The 24,425-nt window shown below is 41.3% G+C and overlaps 1 protein-coding gene across 1 annotated transcript; it reads left to right on the plus strand.

Annotated features, from left to right (window-relative positions):
• Positions 1-848: 848 nt before the first annotated feature.
• On the plus strand, positions 849-13,836 carry COIL (coilin). The gene is made up of 7 exons (XM_049861305.1): positions 849-1,123; positions 5,235-6,342; positions 6,464-6,550; positions 6,866-6,913; positions 8,286-8,355; positions 10,965-11,053; positions 12,903-13,836. The coding sequence occupies exons 1-7, from the start codon at positions 879-881 to the stop codon at positions 12,987-12,989; spliced, it is 1,734 nt and encodes a 577-aa protein (XP_049717262.1). The 5' UTR covers positions 849-878; the 3' UTR covers positions 12,990-13,836.
• Positions 13,837-24,425: the final 10,589 nt, after the last annotated feature.

The raw sequence follows: 24,425 nt of genomic DNA on the forward strand, positions 1-24,425 counted from the left end.
ATGTATCTACTGACTACCAAGAGTTCCGGTTGCTGAGTGGTTAAGTGCTCAGCTGCTAACCAAAAGGTCAGTAGTTGGAATTCATTAGCTGCTCCTTACAAACCCTATGGGTGCAGTTGTACTCTGTCCTATAGGGTCACTATGAGTCAGAATCAACTCAACCACAATGGGTTTGGTTTTGGTTTTGGATACCTTTAGAGGAGCACTGGTGGCGCAATGGGTAAGAGCTACAGCTGCCAAACAAGTCCACCAGCCACTCCTTGGAAACCCTATGGGGCAGTTCTACTCTGTCCTATAAGGTCACTATGAGTCGGAATTGACTCAAGGGCAACGGGTTTGGATACATTTAAAAGAATGGTTAACGGTTTTATTTATGCCCCATATTCACAATATGCTAGGAATTACATCTTTGCAACTCTTTATGATGAAAAATTTTGTCAACTAAATGCTCCTTGGAAACCCTATGGGGCAGTCTATTCTGTCCTATAGGGCTGCTATGAGTCGGAATCGATTCAATGGCAAGGGGTTTGGTTTTGGTTTTTTAGAATTCTTTTACGTATACGAGCGAGTATGTTAGAAGACCACTGCTTAGAAGAAGTGCTTGTTTTTCCAGATATTTGTCTAAAGTCGTCCTCGACATACGCCTAAAATCGGTAGGAGAGGATTAAAGGCATTTTATTTATACTCTGGCTTGGCCCTGTCGTGAATGAAATTGAATCGAACCAACCAAGCTCCACGTTCTTGCAATTCAGGAGGCCTGTAGTAGCCACGTGCCACCAACAGGTGGCACTCGTTAAAGGCTCCAGGCAGCTGGTCGCCCGAGCACGCCGCTCCGTAGCCCTGTGGTATCTCCCGGCTTCCGTTGAGCGCCGAGTAAGATGGCAGCTTCCGAGACGGTTAGACTACGGCTTCAATTTGATTACCCGCCGCCAGCCACCCCGGACTGCACTGTCTTCTGGCTTCTCGTCGACTTGAGCAGATGCCGAGTTGTCACAGATCTCATTAGTCTTGTCCGCCAGCGCTTTGGCTTCAGCTCTGGGGCCTTCCTAGGCCTCTACCTGGAGGGGGGGCTCCTGCCCCCCGGCGAGAGCGCGCGCCTGGTGCGAGACAACGATTGCCTCAGGTGTGCGGTGGGTTGGGGGGCCGCCGGGGGCGCGCCTGCGCACGCTCGGGGGCGTGAGGACCTGGGGCCTGCGGGCGCTCGGGTCGCTGGAGACCCCGGCGTGGCTGGGAGGTAGGGGGTGGGGCTGGGAGCCTGTGGAAGCGTCGCTGTTGAAAATGCAGATTCGTGAACCCCGGAGATTCTAATTGGCCTAGTCGTGTCTGGTGCTCAGGAATCTGCATTTTAACGCCATCCCTCCTCGGGATGCTCCTGATGTGGGTGATTGGAGAACCAAACTTGGAAAAGCGCTGATTTAGTGTACGGCAAGGCCCGTGTTTCTTTCAACCTTGGTTTAACAAGCCCTCCGACACTTAACCAAGCGCGGTACACCTGATGCAGATGTACCTGAGACCTGGCCTTCCCCTTGGCGGATCTCAGGGTCTGGGGCAGGAGACCCAGGTAAACAAAGAGGAACAGTTCTGTTTTCGTAATGTCCAAGTTGTCCAACCTTAGTTCACCTGCCGTATTCCCTGAGACTTCTAGTAGATGTCATTCTGTGTCGTACCCGAGTGTTTTGGGATTCACTCAAGTAGGTGTTTGTATCCTTTAGATTTGTGAATTGAGAAAACACAGAATAGTTTTAAATGTGCTTTTGGAAATTTTGTAAAATGATACCGAAGTGAGCATCGAGGAGTAATTGTACTGTGAATTCATCATATATGGTTGATTTCTGTCAATAAAATGGTGAGACATGATCATTACAGTTGAGATTCATATCTTAGACTCATTTATTGAAAGCCTTTTTAATATAAATATCTATATGTGTGTGTATATATCTATATAGCTTCAGCTACACTGAGTTGATTCCAGAGATGTGGACCAGCCTACTCCTCTTGCTTGCTCTGGGTTGTTGTTAAATATTCCTTCCCCCCTCTACCCCCACAGCATGTCAGTTTCATGAGATTTCTTCAGAACATCAGAGAATTTAATTTGGAATAATTACTATGTCTTTGAGTGTGTGTGTCTTTCTCTTAAATTAGGAACAATATGATGTATTAATAGCATTCAGCTGTTTCTAACGATAATTTGAAGCAGTGTACATTTCTAAAAGGGTTTCTTTTCTTTTTTATTGACTGTGAAATAGATCTCCATTCTCCCTGCAATTCAGGGACTATTTTTATTGTAAGGATTGTGTCCCCTTCTGCCAGCTGCCTGAGGACTTAATAACTTGCCTCTAGCTAACTACATTTATATCTCAGTTAATGAATCATCTGGGAATCATCCTCTTTATAATTAAATTAACAGTGTCAAAAAGAAACCATGAAAGATGTTGTAAATAATAAATACAATACAGTGGTAGGTGAAATTCCTCCAAAGTGCTTCAAATGCACAATTGCATATGGCAGTAAATACCTCTGTAGCTGCCTTTGGTGCTTAACAAGGCAGACCTCAGGGAAAAAAAATGAATTTGGAAAAATGTTGTTTGCTTTTGTTATTTCATGCCCCCAATCATTTTCTGCCTTCCTCTCGCAAACGCACTTCAGAGCTATAACAGAAAGCATAGTCACTGTTCTCAAAACTATCTAATATTCTTGGAGTAGACCAAAATAACTAGTTTCATGCTTCTGTATATTATCTTCTTGTGTGATGCAGGCAATTAGACCAATTAGTTAGACTGTAATATACTGCTAAGTGCAGAGGATGACTCAGAAAGGAGAGATCAGCATGTAACAAAAATGGCCAGGGAATTCCACAGTACCTTGAAGGATGGGTAGGAAATGTTGGTTGGCCACAGCACAATTGTGGAGGCAAGAGCTTGCCTGATTTGGTAAAGAGACAAGTCTGACTTGCAGAAGGATTCTGTTGGGACTACAGAGAAAAATTACACTAGGAAAAGTGGAGCCAGGTTATGGGAATCCCACATTTTTAGCCTGAGAAACTGGATTTGCTGCAGCATTTTGAGCCTAGAGGCTTGAGAGACATCTGGCACTTGTGTGCTGGCACCATTTCCTCACAGCCCATTCCCTTAAGCCCCTGTATTTTGACTTCATCAGCTCCCAAGCTGCTGACATTGAGCTCTTGGTCTCCAGGTCTCCTGGAAGGAGGAAGTGCCCTCCTTTGCTTAGGGGGATCGCCCTGTTGAAGAATCATTCTGTAAGGAAGCAAAGTGCATCCTTTCTTCCCTCCCTCTTTTGACCCCCTGTGGCATTTGGTACCAGATTTAATATTAGAGATGGGTTCTTTTTTCATTTGTCGTTAACTATTGGCCCCTTGGAGATGCAGCCAAGCTCCAGTGAAATGTCTGTGAGGACTGGCAGTGGGAGGTAAGAGTATAGAGTAGCTGAACCAGGCTGAGGACAGTTTGGTGCCCTGAAACGTTGAGTGCCAGAGAAAATAATTGCCATTAAAGTTGTCTGGCTCTAGGCTTCTTGAGACTAAGTATTGTTTCACAGCGTGCTAATGGTTTCTGGGCTATAAAATTTTAGACCCTGCCCTCTCTCTCATGTGGAGGAGTATGTTTGTCTAATGCCTATGAGCAGTCAGTGGAGACCAATAAAATTAGACCTTGCTGCTTTAATTTCTGAAACATTTGTAGTCCCTTCCCATCCTTTTATTAAAAACAAAAACAAAAAAAAGCTTGTCGTTAAAAAAAAAATTATACTCCAAAATAGTTTGAGATAAAAAGTCCTCCATTTCTCTTCTCACACACTTCTCCCACACTCCCTTCTCTAGAAGTGTCTTCAGTTAGGCTTGGAGTACATCTTCCTAGATCCTGTCTATACATATGCAAGCGTATATACTTATACTTTTCTTTTGAATTAATGACTTTTTTAGAACAGTTTTATGTTTACAGAAAAATTGACCGGATAGTACGGAAATCCCATAGGCCCCTTTCCCCTCTCACATCCTGTTTCCTCTATCATTAACATCGTGCATTAGTATAGTACATTTGTTCCAATTGATGACCCAATGTTGATGCATTATTACTAACTACTTAGTTTTTAAATAACAGATGTCATCATAATATATATATATTGTTCTGCACCTTACTTTGTTCCATAACGTATGCTGGTATCTTTCATTTCACTATTCTAAATATATAATAGCTTGTTTGAATACTGTAATTATTATCATTATCCCCATTTTAGGGTCCTGCACATTTTAGGCACAATGGGCTCAAGCATAACAACAATTGTAAGGATGGCGCAGGACCAGGCAGGGTTTCGTTCTGTTGTGCATAGGGTCGCTGTGAGTCAGACCCGGCTCGGTGGCACCTAACAACAACAACATTTTAGGACTGGCTATTGCCATTTCATGGAGAAACAGAATTGCGTTTCTGTAGTGAAATACTTTGGATGAAGCACCCTGGGATTTTATGGGTGGCTATAAAAAAAAAAACCCAAACCCTTTGCCGTCAAGTCGATTCTGACTCATAGCAACCCTATAGGACGGAGTAGAACTGCCCGAGAGGGTTTCCAATGAGTGACTGGTGGAGTTGAACTGCAGACCTTTTGGTTAGCAGCTGAACTCTTAACCACCGCGCCACCAGGGCTGCATTACCACCCCAGAGAACGTAAAATGTTTAGTATTAAATTTAAACAAAAATATCTGATTTAAAAAAAAAAATCGGATTTTCAAAAAAGGAGTCTGCATTTCAAAATAAAAATGAGTACTCAGCATTATTGTTTTTTTGGAGTAGACAACATAATATAGTAGAAAGATTGTGAGCTTTGAAGTTAGACAAACTGAGTTTGAATCCCATTTCTGCTGCTTACTAGCAGTGAGTCTTGGCCACGTTACTTGTCTGAACTGTAGTTTTGTGATCTGTAAGATGAAAGATACCTACTTACTTTGTGATTGGTAGGATGGATGGTGTTTATATTAAAGAAAATACATAGGAAACGTTTGAGATGCAGTAGATATTCAATAAAGTAAACTAGTCATTTGAAAGTTGAGCTTAAGTGCCATGTAGGCCATTTTATCAAAAAGATTCTTTTGTCCTTAAGTGATTTGACAATTTTTCATTGGGCAGTGGTAATGACAGCTTACAGAGCCATGTCAGTATATAGCTACATCTCGTGATGTGCTTCTGAATTACTCACTCACTCTAGCTATCTTGTTCTTTTGACAGAGTTAAATTAGAAGAGAGTGGAGTTACTGAGAGTTCTGTAATAGCCAGTAATGGTGACAGCACTACTGTATTACCTAGAAAAGCAAAGAAACGGGCATTTAAGTCAGAAGAGGATGAGGAAGATGAACTAGGTTACAAATATTCAAGAAAGCATTGGAAGAAGCAAGAGAACAACAATAATGAGAAGACCCTGGATCTGGAACCAAAAGCTGTCGTAGGTCAGAATGTGAGGAAAAAAAACAAGAGGAAGAACAAAGCAACATGTGAAGTAGTGGGTGATGACGATGAGGAGACCAGAAGAAAATCACCAAAGAAAAAGGAGAAAGGTGAATGTAGAAGACAGGTAAAGAATCCCAAGCCTCCTAAAGCACAGACGGTGAAACAGTGGACCATCCAGAACTGTAGTCCTCCGAAAGGTTCACCTGGTAGAAACAGCCTTGTTAAAGGCAAAAAGAAAGGCAGGGCAGGCATTTGTGCAAAAGATACCCCCAGTTCCTCTTCAGAGTCTGAATCTTCGCATGACTCAACCAGTGATGGTCTCGGCAATGTTGTTTTGGAGGTGAGAAAGTCCTCAGAAAAAGTATCAACGGAGTTATCAAAGGAGGGACCCTCTGTGAAAAACACAACTACAAACAAACTGGTTACAAAAACTAGCTTCAACCTTACCCCTGTCAAGGACAAGGCAGCCAAAACATCATCTTCTAGTTCAGACTCTAGTTCAGAGTCAGATGACCAGAGCAGAGTATCCCAGAGACCCTCGGAGTGTGCTGCAGGTTGCTTAAAGACAGTGGGCCTCTTGGCGGGAAGAGGCTGTCCAGGGCCAGGGTCATCAGCACAGACTCCAAGTGCTACTGGATGGAAGCATTCTGACTCAAATGGTGGCAGACAGGCTCCTGGTCCTCCCAACTTGTCTCTCCCCACCAATTTGGGAAGAGGATGGGGCAGAGGAGAGGACCTTCTTTCTTGGAAAGGAGCTAGGGGTCGGGGCATGCGGGGGAGAGGTCGAGGGCGAGGACAAACTATTCCCTGTGTTTTAAATAGAAATAATGAATATCAGAAGCAGCAGCAATTAAATGAAATGATAACAAACTCATCTACTATTATCCAGGTAAGTATTATTTCGCGTTTACCTCTTCACCTTTACCTCCTACCCCGTGTCTGGAGTTGATTTCATGGGTTCAGGCTTTCTCACAAGTAACAAAGTCACATGACTGATACTGTCTTTTCAGAATCCAGTAGAGATACACAAGAAGGACTACAGTATGTTACCACTGTTAGCGGCTGCCCCTCAAGTTGGAGAAAAGATTGCATTTAAGGTATGTGCAAAAACAATAGCTACAGCAAAAAAGGTTAATTTCCCCTCCAAATAAATGTAGTTAGCCGGTAAGGTTAAATATATTTAATATATAAATTGTGATAAATATGTATTAATATATAAATTTTATAGAGGGTCAGCTGATATTTTCACTGGAACCCATGCTTTGCTACACACTCATGGTGGAGCTCCCCCAGAGTGGTGGAGGTGGGCACCCCAACACAAAGTTTTCCCTCATGGGTGGATGGGAGGAGCTGTGGGAATGTGTGAGTTTAAGAGGGATTTGTGTATTTATGTATTTTTAAATTCTTTTTAGCTTTTGGAACTAACATCTGATTACTCTCCTGATGTCTCTGACTACAAGGTATGGTTGTTTATTTAAAAATAATTGAGTTGTCAGTGTATCGAAGAAACTGGAACGCTACTTTTATGGGTAATCTACATTTTTTTAAAGTAATGTCATAAAGTAAAAATTAAAAACATTATGATATAAACACTCTAATGGTATCTCCCAGTGTTATCTTCCTTACACTTGGGAACAGTATGGAATGAGAACGATGAGCGTAATTTTTTTTTAGTCACTTTTTTCTAATCAGCTTAGAAGCTCAAACTTAACTGAGTACCCTCCCCCCATGATCCTAAACTTCGAAAGAAAATAAGATGTAGCTTTCAGCCAGAAAATTTGATTTTCATCATAGGGATGTATTTTACATATTTGTGAATTATTACCGGTTATTATACTTTAATAGAAGCCCTGGTGGCACAGTGGTTACAGTGCTCAGCTGTGAGCTCACCAGCTGTTCCCTGGGAGAAAGATGTGACAGTCTGCTCTCCTTAAGATTTATAGCCGTGGAGACCCTATGGGACAGTGCTACCCTGTCCTGCAGGGTTGCTGTGAGTTGGAATCCACTTGATGGCAGTGGGTTTGGGTTTGGTTTTGGATGCTTTCGTGTGGTTCCTTTTGAATTGTCGGTTAACTACAGGTAATTTCCGTATATCATCGTGGGATTTACTCACTTCCTGTCTGTATGGGACTTCATGCTGGCACATGAGCTTTATCACAATTCAGGAAAAGCTTGACTCAATCAAAGGATCACCGAATTACATATTTCCTTCCCTTTTTCACCCAGTCACGATTTTGTTGAGAATATTATTCACATGCATACTGTGACGGGCAGCCTTCAGTTGAACAGTATAGCACCCTGGCCTATTTTTTTCCTCCTCCTTTTCCCTCTATCAGTCACCTTTGGTAACCTACTGTACCTGTGTAACCTTTACCTTCTAGTCCTTCAGGTGGTGTCTGCCATTTATGATTTAAATGTAGCTATTTTGGCTCTGAGAGTTCCTGGGTGGTGCTGTTAACGGGCTCAGCTGCCAACCAAAAGGTCGGAAGCTCAAGTCTACCCAGAGGTGCTTCAGAAGAAAGGCCTGGTGATCTGCTCCTGAAAAATCAGCCATTGAAAACCCGGCAGAGTACACTTCTACTCTGACGCACAGGGGCGGCTACGAATCGGAACTGATTCAGTGGCAGCTATTATGCAAATAGAGGGTTTATCAGTCCACGTATTTATTTTTATTTCCCCTATATGTTGATTTATTTTTAAATTTTTTTGTTGAAATAAAATTCACATAACAAAATTCACCTTCTAAACCATTCTCAAGTGTATATTTCAGTGGCTTTTAGTATATTCACAATGAACACGCTGATTTTTGACTTGGACTTTTATTTTTGAAAGGAAGGAAAAATACTAAGCCACAATCCAGAGACCCAGCAAGTGGATATAGAAATCCTTTCATCTCTACCTGGTGAGTCTTTTAGAACAGCGTTTGAAAATACAGGCTGTTCCTCTCTACAGTGGTTTCTCAGCCGCTATCATGCAGGGAAGGTGCTCTCTTCACCGGCCCCTGATGTACTGGTGCTCTCCACTCCCTCCGCCGGCCCACCGCAGCTCTGGGGCCTGCACCCTGCTCCCAAGAGTAGAATTGTGTGTCTGCTGAGAGCCTGTTGGGTCTGTTCCAAAGCTGTTAGGCAAGTAGTTCTTATTACTATAATTATGTAATTTCATAAATTATATAAACTGATGGAAATTGATTACAAAAAGGAATTATCTCTATGAAACCTCAGATGAATGCCAACTCAGGGGCGTTGATAAAAAATTGCCATCAAATTATACCTGGGCAGGTCAGCTGTAAAAAGGAAAAATTCTATAAAAACCTAGGAGGGTTCTGTACTCAGATTGCCTTGCAGATTTCTGCATTCTCGCATCACTTTAGAAAAACCAAAGGTGGAAGTTGTGGAAACTGCAGACAATATGTTAGGGGTATGGTTTATCAAAGAAAGGCAGCTCTAATCAGTGGTCTCATACTTGTAGAACTACTGAGTCCTACTTCAAAAGACTAGCAAGTGAACATACTTCTGTGTGTTAAGTCAAAATAAAATGTCTAAAGTATATGAGTATACACACTTTTTTTACACACATCCTTATTTTAAATGGTTCCTGCTTTATTCTTGATTAACTCCACCTGTGATTGGCTCTGAAAGCCTGGAATAAGAGGCCTTTACTGTATACGACTTAATTTTGGCCTGTGTTTTAGAGACCCCTGGCCAGAGAGCAAGGGAGATCTCTTTTCCTTTGGCAGACCCTAAAGCAATGAATTGTTTTCTATTTGTTTTTGAATAAGGTACTGAGTAAAAGAGTAGAAACTCCAATAGGCAGAAACCAGTCAAAAGTTTTTTCAACAAATTCTCTTTATGATATTAAGTAAAGAATTAAATGTAACTTATACTGGTTTTCCAGATTTTGATTAGGTTTTATTTGTAGAAATCCTTCTTAGAAACAGTGAACCGAGAGGTTTGTCCTTGGTCCAGCTCCATGGACACAGCTTGATCACTTCTTGTCAGATGATCGGCAGCGATGACATCCAGTTAGAACTTTTCTTCCTTGGGGTACCAAGAAATTGCTTTACCTGTTCCCTAGTAGAAATACAGGCAGTCTTTGCTTTGCATGGTTCCAATATACATGAATTTCAGTTACTATGATTTAGTTAAATAATACCAGTCCCTCGACAACATAGTTTAAATCTCAGTTACCATGGTATGTTAACGTGAGTAATTGAATAAAGTACTGCTAGCTCTGCAGCCCACAAATCACTACATGAGTAACAGATGCACATGGTGATCAGTGACCAATCAGATCATTTCTTTCAGCATCTGTCAGTGATTGATCACTGCGCATCTGTTATTCAGTTTATGCACAGACAGCAGAACTTGTAGTTGTGTTGCTTCCTACTCTCTTAGTGATAAACCCACATGACATTTTACAGAATTGAAAGAGGGAATAATTGAAAGGGGGAATTGATCAACAAAGATGAAAGCTCAGCAAAGAAACAAAAGTGATAATGTTGGAAGTGAAATTCGAAGTAAATGTAAACGGAATTTAGGAGAAATAGCTAACGGTGGGAATGTTGACGCTGCTGTTTGTGTGACCTTATTGACATAAGTGGTTGTGACGACAAGAATGAAGATGTCCCAGAGGAAGTTACGCTAGCAAAACACATTAAAGAAACTTGGCAAGATATTTTATGACATTAAAAGTCCAAAGGATAAAATGTTGGAGGTTGATCCGAACTTACAAAAGAGTGTGACAGTTCTCCAAGGCATAGAATAATAGATGTTTGCTCTGTAGTGTAAGTTATGTAACAAGAAGGTGAGCACTGTTCAAATACCCTTGATAAGTTTTTTACTAAGAAGTCAAACACTTTAGTTCTCAATGCTTCTAATGGTTTAAATTGTAGTGTACTCCATAAATATTAGTTTTCCTTTTTTTTTTATTTCCCTGTACAGTAAGAGTTTTTAATGTTTTGAGAAAAAAAATTAAAGGTCATGGAGCAATTATGCTAATTGTTCTCATAATTATTTAGATTGCTTTGCATGGTCCTTTTTACGTTCTCACACTATCATGCAAAATGAGGACTGCCTGTATTAGCAAGTACTAAGCATGTATAATTTTTGAGGATAGAGCAAGATATAAGAATTTTGCAAAACGTTTTACATTAATGGAATCGACTCGATGGTAACGGGTTTGTTGAAACAGAGAAATTATCTTTTGAGATTAAAGTAGCTGAGGCCTTGTGGTTCCATATTCTAGGAGTAGGGTACTAGCGACAGTTCATCAAGCTTATTTCTTTCCAGTGATGGAAAGATCACCGCTGGCAAATAGCCAAGAAGCCCCCGTCAGCTAATACAGGGTTTTTTAACGGTTTCCTGAGCACTGCATGCTTTCATGTACATACCCAGCCTTCACATCGATTGACTGTTGGTGGTTGTTTTTCTAATGGTAAAAATTCCCTGTAGAGGAACATTTTAATTACTGGGAAATGACTTACGGTCTCTCCTCCTTACGTTCTGGTTTCAGCTATGAAAGAACCTGGAAAGTTCGATTTGGTTTATCACAATGAAAATGGAACTGAGGTGGTGGAGTATGCTGTGACGCAGGAGAAGAGGGTAGGCTGGCTTCTCAGGACCGCTCAGTCATACATTCTCTCTTGACTGGTTGCTTGTGGTCTAGAAGGTGACACTGTAACTTCCTGAACTGCCTATATTAAAACCGTAAAGGATCTAGGCCCTGGAGGACTCAGTCTGCCTAGGAGGTGGCAAACTAATACCAGATGCCTAACTAAGGCCCTGCCTTGGGCCTTAAAGAGCCTGTGTTGCAAAATGCACAAATAACAAACTCTTGTTAAGAGTGTAGAGTTGCTTTAATGGGAGGGGTTTTATAGGCTTCCAAGAGAAAAGAGTAGCATATTTTTAAAGCTTTTGTTGAAGCATACATTTGGAGAAGTACATATATCATAAGTGTACAACTAGAATGATTTTCACAAGTGAACATACCCACCTAACCACCCAGATCAAGAAATAGGACATTAAAAACCTCCCAGAAGCTCCTTACTGTGCTCCCTTCTGGTCACTAAAAACCACCTGCCAAAGGTTACCACTATTCTGACTTATAACGGCATAATTTTGAGGAAGGACATAAAGTGATAGTTCTGTCCTCAGCTTTGTTTAAATCCTTAAACTGTCATTTTAGAAAGTACTGTATATGGTTTTGAGCCCTAGTGGTGCAGTGGTTAAGAGCTTGGCTGCTAACCAAAAGGTCAGCAGCTCAGATCCAGCAGCCGTTCCTTGGAAATCCTGTGCGGCAGTTCTACTCTGTCCTGTAGGGTCGCTATGAGTTGGAATTGACAGCAATGGGTATGAATTTTTTTTTTGTATATATGGTCTACACCACTTTTAGGCATCCCTGGCTGCCACGGTTGCTGGCTGTGCCTGACTCGTTAGGTTATGCTAGCATTTAAGTAAATAGAATTTATGTTTAAGAAGGTATCTTAAGGTGTTATGTATTTGACGTGCTAATGTATGTTCTGTAAGTTTCACCATTGCAAACTCGCATTTTATCTAAAATGTAAACTTGTAGAAATCCTAACCAGACTGTGTTTTATCTAGATGACTCATGAGGATTTATTCCCAAAACACATTTTTAGAGTTTGTATTAAGATCAGCAGATTTTCCATATATATGCAGCCCCACTTTTGATTAGCTCTATCCCTGGAAACTGCATTGGAAAATTTCTGGCCTATTAAACAGAGACTTGAAGTACAGTAGAAAGCCTGTAATTACTTTGTTTTGACACTAGATGGCCTCCATTTTTCATCTAGAAAGCCAAGTGTTAGAGTTTGCTTTCTCTTTTTAAGATGTGAAATACTGCCTATATTTAGGCAGCATAGAATCAGAACTACAGAGCTACTAAAAAAGACCTCAGCAGTCTGGTGATAACCTACCTGGGTCACCTCTAACTCCCCAAGAGGTCTGCGAGCTGCCTGTCCACCAGGAGTTTGTTGGGGTATGTCCTTCTGACCATTTTGTAACCAGCTACCCTGCTTCCCCCATCCCTTGCTCTAAATCAGAGAAAGATGAAATATCGTCACTGTGAAATTGAGCTGCATTTAAGGTAAATGAGTTCTTATGTCCCAACTGAACTCAGTTTACTCTAGGACTCAAGTATTTCTAGTCCTTCAGCCATTCCACTCTGCACAAATAGACATTTACTTGACTGAAGATTTTAACTTTCTAAGAGGAGCCCTGGTGGCACAGTGGTTAACTGCTCAGCTGCTAACCAAAAGGCTGGCAGTTTGGATCCACCAGCCACTCCTTGGAAACCCAACGGGGCAGTTCTGCTTTGTCCTGTAGGGTCACTATGGGTTGGAATTTGACTCAATGGCAGTGGGTTTGTTTTTGGTTTCGGGTGTGACCTCAAATTAAGTATCTGAATTGGGTATTTTGTATTTTTCCTCAGATCACTGTTTTTTGGAGAGAATTGATTGATCCAAGACTAATTGTTGAATCTGCGAGTAACAACACGTCAAGCACAGAGCTTGCCTGAGTATGACTCTCCACCTCATGGTTTATAAATGTCTTGTTTGTGAAAGTGACTATAATCTGAACTTTTTTAAAAAAGACGATTTGAAAATTTTATGGATTTTTTGTCATCTTCACCTTACTGCATAGGAAAACAATCTACCTCATCAATGGGTGTTGGTTTTGTAGACTTTTTTTTTTTCTGGTTTAACTTCAGTAACAAAGTCTAAATATGACATTCCCTGCAGGCATCATTACGTCCCCCCTTTTTTTTTTTTTTTTGGCCATCGAGTAGCAACCGTCAGTAGGAGTCTATAATACCAAGTACAAGAAAGCGCTGCACGTCTTGTCTCATGAAGTTGTATTAAGTAACACTTTTAAACGTTAAGGCATGTTACTTGACCTAATTTTTTTAACGTTTGAATTGTTCCATTAAATGTGGAACATCTTCTAAATTTCAAGTATTTTATACTTGGAACTGTTAAGAGTTAATAGGTGGTTGGATTTATTGAAGACACCGAGTTAAGGAATCCTGATCACATTTTTCTCAACTTTAGAATTAAGGATTCTGAGGGCCCCGTGTAGAGCTGAGAAGATAAGCTATCGTGTATGTACCTGGGGAAGAACTGGGGCTCTACTTGGGTGAGAGGGTATATTTACTATGAGCTTCAGTCCAGGGAATGTGTTATTTGTCAGAAGATCCCGAGCACCTGGCTGAGTGTGCTGGAGTCAGGATCTTGAACAGAAATGTCCTCTTCTGTTGTTCTTCAACACAAAGCTAAAATGGCTAAATATATACTGTGAAATTTGCTTTCTTCTAACAAAAGATCGGATCCCTTCTTCAGCTTTGCAAATTTTTGAATAAAATCATATTGAACTAAACTTCCATGATGAGTCATCATGTTGAGTTGAGTATTGCAAATCGTTGTCTTGCTTTACAATAATACAAGAGATTTCAGTTTTCTGTAGCAAGATTTGCCTTTACTAAAGAGTTTGATTTCTGGAGTATGGGCCAGTGGAGTTCATCAAATCCAGGAGGCTTTGGGCCAGTGAAGATGCTGTCCAGTTTTAATTTGCACGACATTGATGTGTATCAGGATGTGACTGTATTTCTGTGTAATGAGAAGTATTACTTCAGAAAGAGTGAGATTGATGTGAATGATGGATCTTGGCATTGGGGTTCTTGCATAAAAACCAAAACCAAACCCATTGCCATTAAGTCAATTCCGACTCACAGGGACCGCTTGGGGTCTCCAAGGAGTGGCTGGTGGATATGAACTGCCATCCTTTTGGTTAGAGGCTGTAGCTCTTAGCATACTCTTTTTCCAGGGTTTGGAAAACAAATTAAGATAACTAGTAAACGTTGACTAGAGCAAAGGGCAGTGTTGACCTCAGCGTTTTTTTTCAAATTGTAATCAGCTCACGAGTCACGTCTTTTACACTAGGAGTAACAGTCCACCAGAAAGGTCATGAAATCAATTTGGTGGGTCGTGACCAGCCTTTTGAAGAATGAAATACAATAGGATAGAAAAAGAAATAGTGTACCACATCCAATAAATTAAATTTGCTTTAGGAAACTTTTGTTTCATCTATAGATAGCAGTGTGTGTACTGGATCACTGTAAAATATAAATATATATCTTATTGCTTGAAGTAGGGATATAATTGTCATTACACTCAGACTTGGAAACTCTTATCTCCACCACTTACCCTAGTAGTGAGACAAAAAAAAGGGAGATGAAAACAAAGGCGCTGAGCAAGAAGTACATGTTGTTGTTAGGTGCCATCTTGCCAGGTTTGACTCATAGTAACCCTATGTACAACAGAACAAAACACTGCCCAGTCCTGCTTCATCCTCACAGTCTTTGCTATACTTGAGCCCATTGTTGCGGCCACTTTGTCAGTCTGTCTCGTTGGGGGTCTTCCTCTTTTTCACTGACCCTTCCCTTTACCAAACATGATGTCTCTCCTGATAACATGTCCAAAGTACATGAGACAAAGTCTCACCATTCTTGCTTGTAAGGAACATTCTGGTTATACTTCTTCCAAGACAGATTTGTTTGTTCTTCTGGCAGTCCACAGTATATGCAATATTCTTCAACGACACCGTAATTTAAAGACATCAATTCTTCTTTAGGATTCCATATTCATTGTCCAGCTCTCATATGCATATGAAGCGATTGAAAATAGCATGGGTCGAGTCAGGTGCACCTGAGTCCTTAAGGTGACATCTTTGCTTTTCAACACTTTAAAGAGGTCTTTTGCAGCAGATTTGTCCAATGCAGTGCGTCGTTTGATTTCTTGACTGCTACTTCCATGGGCGTTGACTGTGGCTCTAAATAAAATGAAATCCTTGACAACGTCAGTATTTTCTCTGTTTATCCTGATGTTGCTTATTGGTCCAGTTGTGAGGATTTTTTTTTTTTCTTTATGTGGAGGTACAATTCATACTGAATGTTAGAGTCTTTGATCTTCATCAGTAAGTACTTAAGTCCTCTTCACTTTCAGCAAGCATGGTTGTGTTATCTGCACAACGCAGGTTGTTAATGAGTTTTCCTCCAATCCTGATGCCCTGTTCTTCTTCATATAGTCCAGCTATATATGGTAAAAGGATATAACCCTGATGCACACCTTTCCTGATTTTAAACCACATGGTATCCCCTTTTTCTGTTCAAATGACTGCCTCTTGGTCTATGTAGAGGTTCCCCATGAACACAATTAAGTGTTCTGGAATTCCCATCCTTCACAATGTTATCCATAATTTGTTATGATCCACACGGTCGAATGCCGTTGCATAGTCAATAAAATACAGGTAAACATCTTTCTGGTATTCTCTGCTTTCATCCAAGATCCATCTGACGTCAGCAGTGTTATCCCTCGCTCCGTGTCCTCTTCTGAATCAGGTTGAACTTCTGGCAGTTTCCTGTCGATGCACTGTTGGCAACTGCTTTTGAGTGATCTTCAGTAAAATTTTAATGATACTGTTTGATAATTTTCACTGTTGGATCACCTTTCTTTGGAATGGGCACAAATATGAATCTCTTTTAGTTGGTTAGCCGGGAAGCTGTCTTTCAAATTTCTTGATATATAGACAAGTGAGCACGTCCAGTGCTGCATCCATTTGTTGAAACATCTCGATTGGTGTTCCCTCAGTTCCTGGAGCCTTGTTTGTTGCCATTCCCTTCAGCAGAGCTTAGACTTCTTCCTTCAGTTCCATCAGTTCTTGATCATATGCTACCTCCTGAAATGGTTGAATGCTGACCAATTCTTTTTGGTACAGCAACTCTGTGTTTCTTCCACCTTCTTTTGATGCTTCCTGCATCGTTCAATATTTTCCCCATAGAATCCTTCAATATTGCAATTTGAGGCTTGAATTTTTTAATTCTTACAGCTTGAGAAATGCTGAGTGTGCTCTTCTCTTTTGGTTTTCTTACTCCAGGTCTTTGCACATTTCATTATAATGCTTTTCTTTGTCTTCTCGAGCCACCCTTTGAAGTCTTCTGTTCAGCTCTTTTACTTCATCATTTCTTCCATTCACTTTAGCTACTCTACATTCAAGAGCAAGTTTCAGAGTCTCTTCTGACACCCATTTTGGTCTTTTCTTTCTTTCTTGCCTTTTTAATGACCTTTTGCTTTCCTCATGTATGATATCCTTGATGTCATTCTGCAGCTTGTCTGGTCTGGTCATTAGTGTTCAGTGCAACAAATCTATTCTTTGAGATGGTGTCTAAATTCAGGTGGTATCTTAGTTATCTAGTGCTGCTATAACAAATACCACAAGTGGATGGCTTCAACAAACAGAAGTTTATTCTCTCACAGTCTAGTAGGCTAGAAGTCTGAATTCAGGGTGCCAATGCCAGGGGAAGGCCTCCTCTCTGTTGGCTCTGGAGGAAGGTTCTTGTCTTCAATCTTCCCCTGGTCTAGGAGTTTCTCCATGCAGGAACCCCAGGTCCAAAGGACATGCTCTGTTCCTGACGCAGCTTTCTTGGAGATACGATGTCCCCCCCTGCTCACTTCTCTTATATTTCAAGAGATTAGCTTAAGACACAACCTAATCTTGTACATAGAGTCCTGACTCATTAACATAACTGCTGCTAATCTCATTAACATGATAGAGGATTTATAACACATAGAAAAACCACATCAGATGACAAAATGATGGACAATCACACAATACTGAGAATAATGGCCTAGCCAAGTTGACAGATATATTTGGGGGACAAAGTTTAATCCATGACAGGTAGAATATACTCAAGGTCATATTTTGGCTCTTGTGGACTTTAATTTTCTTCAGCTTCAACTTGAACTTGCATATCAGCAATTGATGGTCTGTTCCTCAGTCAGCCCCTGGCCTTATTCTGACTGATGATGTTTAGCTAATCCATCGCCTCTCTCCACAGATATGGTTGATTTGATTCCTGTATATTCCATCTGGTAAGGTCCATGTGTATAGTGGCCATTTATGTTGGTAAAAAAAGTATTTGCAATGAAGAAGTTGTTGGTCTTGCAAAGTTCTGTCATGCAGTCTCCGGCATCGTTTCTGTCACCAAGGCCATATTTTCCAACTACTGATCTTTGTTTTCAGTTTTTGTATTCTAACCACTAGTAATTATCAGTGCATCTTGATTGCATGTTTAATCAATTTCAGACTGCAGAACTTGGTGGGAATCTTCAGTTTCCTCATCTTTGGCATTAGTGGTTGGTGCATAAATTTGAGTAACAGCCATATTAACTGGCCTTCTTTAGGCATATGGACATTATCCTATCACTGACAGCATTGTACTTCAGGATGGATCTTGAAATGTTCTTTTTGGCAATGAATGCAATGCCATTCCTCTTCAATTTGTCATTCTGTGCCTAGACCATATGATTGTCCAATTCAAAATGGCCAATACCAGTCCATTTCAGCTCACTAATGCCTAGGATATCGATCTTGATGCAGTCTATTTCATTTTTGACTACATCTAATTTTCCTAGATTCATACTTTGTACCTTCCATTTTCTGATTATTAATGGAGGTTTGTAGCTGTTTCTTCTCATTTTGAGTTGTGCCACATCAGCTGATGAAGGTCCCAAAAGCTTGACTCCATCTACATCATTAAGTCAACTCTACTTTGAGCAGGCAGCTCTTCCCCAGTGGTATTTGGAGTACCTTCCAACCTGAGGGGCTCATCCTTCAGCACTATACCAGTGTTCCACTTCTATTTGTAAGGTTTTCAGTGGCCAGTTTTTTCAGAAGTAGACTGCCAGGTCTTTCTTCCCCGTCTGTCTTAGTCTGAAAGCTCTGCTGAAACCTGTCCACCATGGGTGACCCTGCTGATATTTGAAATACTGGTGGCATACCTTTCAGCAGCACAGCAACGTGCAAGCCACCATAGCACAAAAAACTGACAGGTGTGTGGGGAAGAAGTACATGGAGGGCCTAAATCTTTGCCTCATTCTCCTGGACTGGTGGTCCAGAAGCACTATTCTAGACGAAGAAAATAGTAAGTACTCAGAATGCTAGCTATTATTTTATAGGACTATTCTAGGAACTTAAAGTATTAACTTATTTAATTCCTTTCAACCCAGTGTTGAAAAACATGCCAAAGACAACCCAGCTAGCAGAGGGAGAGTCTGGTGTAACTTCAGGGCAGTGTTCTTTTTCCAGATGTTTTGGTGGCTGTCCCTAAAGTGGCTCTGCCCTGGCCTGGATTGATAGCAGCAGCAGAATACCTCCTCATATTTCCCCCTCGGCTGCTATTATCCTTGGGAACATCAACCCTCTGGCTAATTACCTTTCTGCCCCATGACCTAGTCTTGCCCATCTTCAGCTTGTCTACTCACCATTAAGTTCTAAACTTCTGCTTTAGCTGTCAGATATTCAACTCTGTATAAAAAGACTCTGACCCTGGCTTAGTCAGTCCACTACACCATTGGATCTTTTATCCCTTATGAAACTTTCCAGCTTTCCAACTCCGTATCACTGGTATAACTGGCCTCCTCTTTGCTGTCTTCATCTTGGACTCTTTTGTTGGTAATTTAATTGCCATCCTCTTAATTTTTTTTAGCCACATCCAAACCTGGACCAGTTGGATCATTCAATCCCCACCCCTGTAACTGTCCTGAAGGAATGACATCACAAAAACTCTTTTCACAGGTGGAAGAACTAGCCTACTCGAAATCTGGGTACTATTAGGTTCTAATTTTCAACTTCTTAATTTTTGTTGTTGTTTTAAATTTTGTTTATTTTGTCATTGAGAATATACACAGCAGAACATAAACCAATTCGACAGTTTCTACGTGTACAATTTAGTGACACTGATTCCATTCTTCGAGTTGTGCGGTCATTCTCATCCTCCTTTTCTGAGTTGTTCCTCCTCCATTAACATAAACTCACTGCCCCCTCAAGGTTCCTATCTAATCTTTTGGGTTGCTGTTGTCAATATGATCCCATATATAAATAGTTCTTTAAAAAGCATAGTGCTCAAGGCAGACATTCTTTACTGGTTAAGCCAAACTATTGTTTGGTTTTAAGAAGACTTCAAGGAATATTTTTGGTTTAAGGTTTAAAGATTACCTCAGGGCAATAGTTTCAGGGGTTCATCCAGCCTCCATGACTCCAGAAAGTCTGGAGTCCATGAGAATTTGAAAATCTGTTCTGCATTTTCCCCCTTTTGATCAGGATTCTTCTATAAGATCAAAATTCAGCTTCTTTATTTATACCTAAAAGCAACTGTTCCAGACTCCATAAAACTCACACCCTCCTCCCACGTGTCAAGTAGATGACCTCTTGTTGTTCATGAAGGTCAAGACTGTCAGGAGCAGGCAGCTGTCCTTTGCTGCCTTCCCTTCACTGTCATGACTGTACTGGTCTGGTTTTCTTCCTGGCTGACTGCTCTCAGCTCTTGATTGCAAGGCCTGCTGTATCTGTCTAGGTCCAATGAGGAGAGAGAAACCACATAGTCATTCGAACAGGAAAAATTTAATATAAAAAATTACTAAATGTAACAGAGATTGGCATAATGAGGAACTAGTTATAAAGAAAAAAGAACTCTAAGGAATATAAGCATAGAAGCTATAAGGAGCAGCCACTACAACTGGGAGTGAGATAAAGTGGGCCTTGCCTATCTGCAGACTTCTAGTGAAAAGTTGAAATAATGCCTGTAAAATGCCCAGCACAAACTCTGGCACACAGTAGATATTCAGCAAATGGTGATCTCTTTAGCCTCTACTCAGACTCATACCAAAAAAAAAACAAAAACAAAACCAAACCCACTGCCATCGAGTCTTTTCTGCTCATAGTGACCCCATAGGTCTTCCAAGTCTATAAGTCTCTGTGGAAGCACACTGCCACATCTTTCTTCCACTAAGCCACTGGTGGTTTTGAACCGCTGACCTTTTGGTTAGCAGTCAATCGCTTTAACCATCAGGGCTCCTACTTGGACTCATAAGAAGCTGATTTATATAGTAAACTCGAGTTGGTTAACATTGAGGAAGAAAACTCATGACTAGTTATTAGCGTGCAATACTCTTCAGGTGGATTCAGTTTACTTTGCAAAAGTTACATTGATTTAGTTAAAAGGATATTTGCAACCTGCCTAAAAAATGATCCTTTACCCTAAAGGTGTTACTGCCTAAATAAGACTGAAGTTACAGTGAGCACCCAGCCCTAAAAAATAGAGCTATACCCCTAGGAATGAGATAGCCATGAGAATATATCATCTCTCCTGTGTTCTGGTGGACTCAAGGGGGAATCGCAGTCTAAACCGTGATTCCTCGTTGGAATCTAAGCACCCAATCTTTTGATCATTGTAAGGTCCTATAATGTTAAACCCAGAAGCCACCTTCCAAATAATGAAGCCCAACCTCCATTTACTACTGAGACAGCAGACCCAGAGATAAAATAACAGAGACAGCACGTGGTTAGGGCTCAGACTTCCGAGTCTGATGACTGGGTGCAAATTCTGCCTTGGCTTTTTCTTAATCACTTAACCTTAGGGAGTTAAGTTCAAGCATTTAGTAAGCGCTTGAAAGAGATGTTTTTATTTGTGTTCCTGTATTCCGTAACTTGCCCAAGGTCCTACTCCACATTCTTAGCAGAACTTCAATCCGCTGTTTTTTTTTTCTCAGTTTGTTACAAACAACTCCTGTCATATGTCATATTATAGCTGCCATGTTTTGGAGCTTCTTTAATTACATCTTTAGGTGGGAGGAAGTCACCTTCTTCTCATCAGCGATGCTCCTTCAGCTTTTTATCCTAAAGGGCTTGGGAGGTTTCTACAGGTGCCCATATCCATCCATTACTGTAGCTCTAAACTGTTGTGTCTTGTTCTGATAGCTGGATGGTGTAGCTTTCCTCCCAACCACTTATAGCACATGATCTCCACGTTCAAAGAGGTTGTATTTAAAAAACAAACAAAACAATTTTGTTTGTTTTTATGTTAACAGGAGAGAGGTCATTCACAGATGAACTAGTGGGGATCACGGGAAAATAAGTACAATGAAACCTGGAATAAATAATGCAATCGTAATAGAAGGGGATTGGTGATTGCCTCCATCCTCTACAGGCTGCTCACCCCAGTCATTTGTTAACTTGGCAGTAACACAACCCCACATGTTAAACGACTGAATTTGCGGACACCACTTCCCGGGTTTTGGCAAGATTGTACTATTTAATTTGTGGCTATAATGTCTGATTAAAAAAAAAAAAAATCCTCTGGGTCCAAAGGCCTTGTCATCAGCTGCATTGAGTACATATCTCTGCCAGCGTGTTTCAGCTGAAATAGGTCAAGATACCCTCTCAGTGTCAATGGGACGACGCCACCCCATCTGCTACTGGGCTTTTCCTGTCAAGTGTGCCGAAGAACCCCGGTCTAACCTTAAGGGAAAGGGCAGCGGGGGTAACTGAGAACTTTGCTGCTCAAGTGGAATCTGTAGATCAGCAGCATTCACTTAACTGGGAGCTGATTAGAAATGCCGAATCACATTGAAGCCTGAGAAGCACCGAGTTAGAGGAGAGGCAACTGAATTAGACTCAAAAGTTGCCGCTGCTTGACAACACTTGGTCTCAATGAAGCATTTCCTTGGGGGCTGACCTGGCAAACCCAAGAGTCTCCTTCATTGTAAAGGAAAAAGAAGGAGCCACCCCACCCAGCCACGCTGCTCAGGGCTTTCACAAGGCTGAAGGTTTTATTTGGGCCAAGACTCACATTCAGTTGGGTGCTGTAAGCAGTGCTTCCTAACCTTTTCACATCGGGGCACATATTGTAAGTGACATTTTTAGAGCACAGGAGAGTAATCAATTAGTGCTGTTAGTGGCCAAAGGTGACTATCCATGGGTTCTGGCTGCCCCAGAGCTGGGGGGGGATCAAAATCTTGGAACACAGGTAATGTAATCCATTTGAACACACCAGTGTTTCATGATGCAGCAGTTAGTTTAGGAGCAGGGAATGGACCTGGTGTGCTCTGAGCAGTCCTGCTACCATGTTGGCCTAGTCCCCATCATAGACTAGGAGAAGCTGTGGCTGCCATGCTGACTCCAGACTGAGACCCACAACTGGAGATGATCACAAGGAAGCTTTGCAGAATAGCAATGACAGTAACAATAACTGTATGCCAACTGTATGTCTCCTTGGAAACCCTGTGGGGCAGTTCTACTCTGTCCTATAGGTTCGTTATGAGTCGGAACCAACTCGATGGCACCTAACAACAACTGTATGTCTAAGCACTTTACATGTACCGGTAGCCCCTGACTTATGACGAGGTTCCATTAGGGTTTCAGTTCTGAAATAAGTCAAATACCTCATTGTTTTTAAGTTTTCATTATTGCCTTTCATTACCAGTATCTTTATAAATCTGATCTTTGACTTTGGGGGTCGAAAACACTACATATAAATTTACAGATACGATGACATCAGCAAATTACACGATGCAACAATGTATGTAGTACATATTACTGACAATAAGTTAAAAAAAACCAAATGGATGGTCATAAGTGCAGTTCGCGGTAACTTGAATATGTCGTAAATCGGGGACTACCTGTATTAATCATTTACATAATAACCTTTGTGTCTCAGTTTCCTCTTCTGTAAAATGGAGACAAAACCAGTACCTACTGCATAAGGTTAAGCTCCTTGCCTGTGATCACACAGCTAGCAAATGAAGGAACCCAGATTCAAATACAGGTGTCTGCTCCAGAGCCTGCAGCCTTAACCAGTATGCTCCACTACTTCTCCAGCAGCAGAAGACTCCAGGGAAGAAATAGATGTAGTATTAAGTGAAAAAGCAAATTTAGCATGTGTCATGGATTGAATTATATCCCCCCAAAAATGTGTGTATCAGTTTGGCTGGGCCACTATTCCCGTATAGTGTGGTTTTCCTGTATGTCGTAAATCCTGCCTGTATGATGTTAATAAGGGAGGATGGGCTGCAGCTGTGTTAGTGCGGCAGGACTCAGTCTACAAGACTGGGTTGTGTCTTGAGGCAATCTCTTGAGATACAAAAGAAATAAGCGAGCAGAGAGACAGGGGGACCTCATGCCACCAAGGAAGCAGTGCCAGAACAGAGCGCATCCTTTGGACCTGGATCCCTGCACAGAGAAGCTCCTAGTCTGGGGGAAGACTGATGAGAAGGCCAACAGAGAGAGAAAGCCTTCCCCTGGAGCTGACACCCTGAATTTGGACTTTTAGCCTACTTTATTGTGAGCAAATAAACTTCTCTTTGTTAAAGCCATCCACTTGTGGTATTTCTGGTATAGCAGTACTAGATGATTAAGACAACATGTTACACATTTATGGAGTGTATTTCCTATTTGCATTTTTTTAAAGCCTGCTGATATGGGATATGGATAAACATGTTCTGGGAGGACACCCATGAAACTTAACAGTGGGCACCTTTACATGTACTGGTGGGGAGGGAGCCTTTTACTTTTTATATCCTTTGTGAATGATTGGCCACGTACATGCTATACTTTTATAATTTTGATATCTTTTTGAAAAGAAAGGGATATGGTATCAGTGGGAATGTCACCAAGCAAGACAAGTAGAACCATCCAGCAACAGGAAATGGAGAGGCTGTAGAGTTGGGGGGTACAGGATGAGAAAAGGATGAAGAAGCTGCTCGTGATAAGGGCCCTGATGGTCTGCCATACTTTTATTTCCAGCATGAAATAAAAGTATGGCAGACCATGGCCTTCATAGATGTTTCTCTTCCTGGGGACCCTTTGCACAGTTATCCAAGGGGACAGAGGAGCAGAGTGGAGACAGAATAAGAGATCTATGTGTGTTCCAAAAGTACATCCTTTCCGTGGGAAGTGGAAAGGGTGAGGAACATCAAGGAGATGAGTCCAAGGGCCAATAGCTACCTCAATCATGGTGCTTCCACAGACACTGAGGCCTGACAGCAGCTTATCACAGGGCTGTGGAGTGTGGCCAAGTGTACAGGCTCTTCCCTTCCTGTCATCTGGTTGGTAATGGAGCAAG

This window comes from Elephas maximus, chromosome 19 (assembly GCF_024166365.1).
Source record: "Elephas maximus indicus isolate mEleMax1 chromosome 19, mEleMax1 primary haplotype, whole genome shotgun sequence".
Lineage (NCBI taxonomy): Eukaryota > Metazoa > Chordata > Mammalia > Proboscidea > Elephantidae > Elephas > Elephas maximus.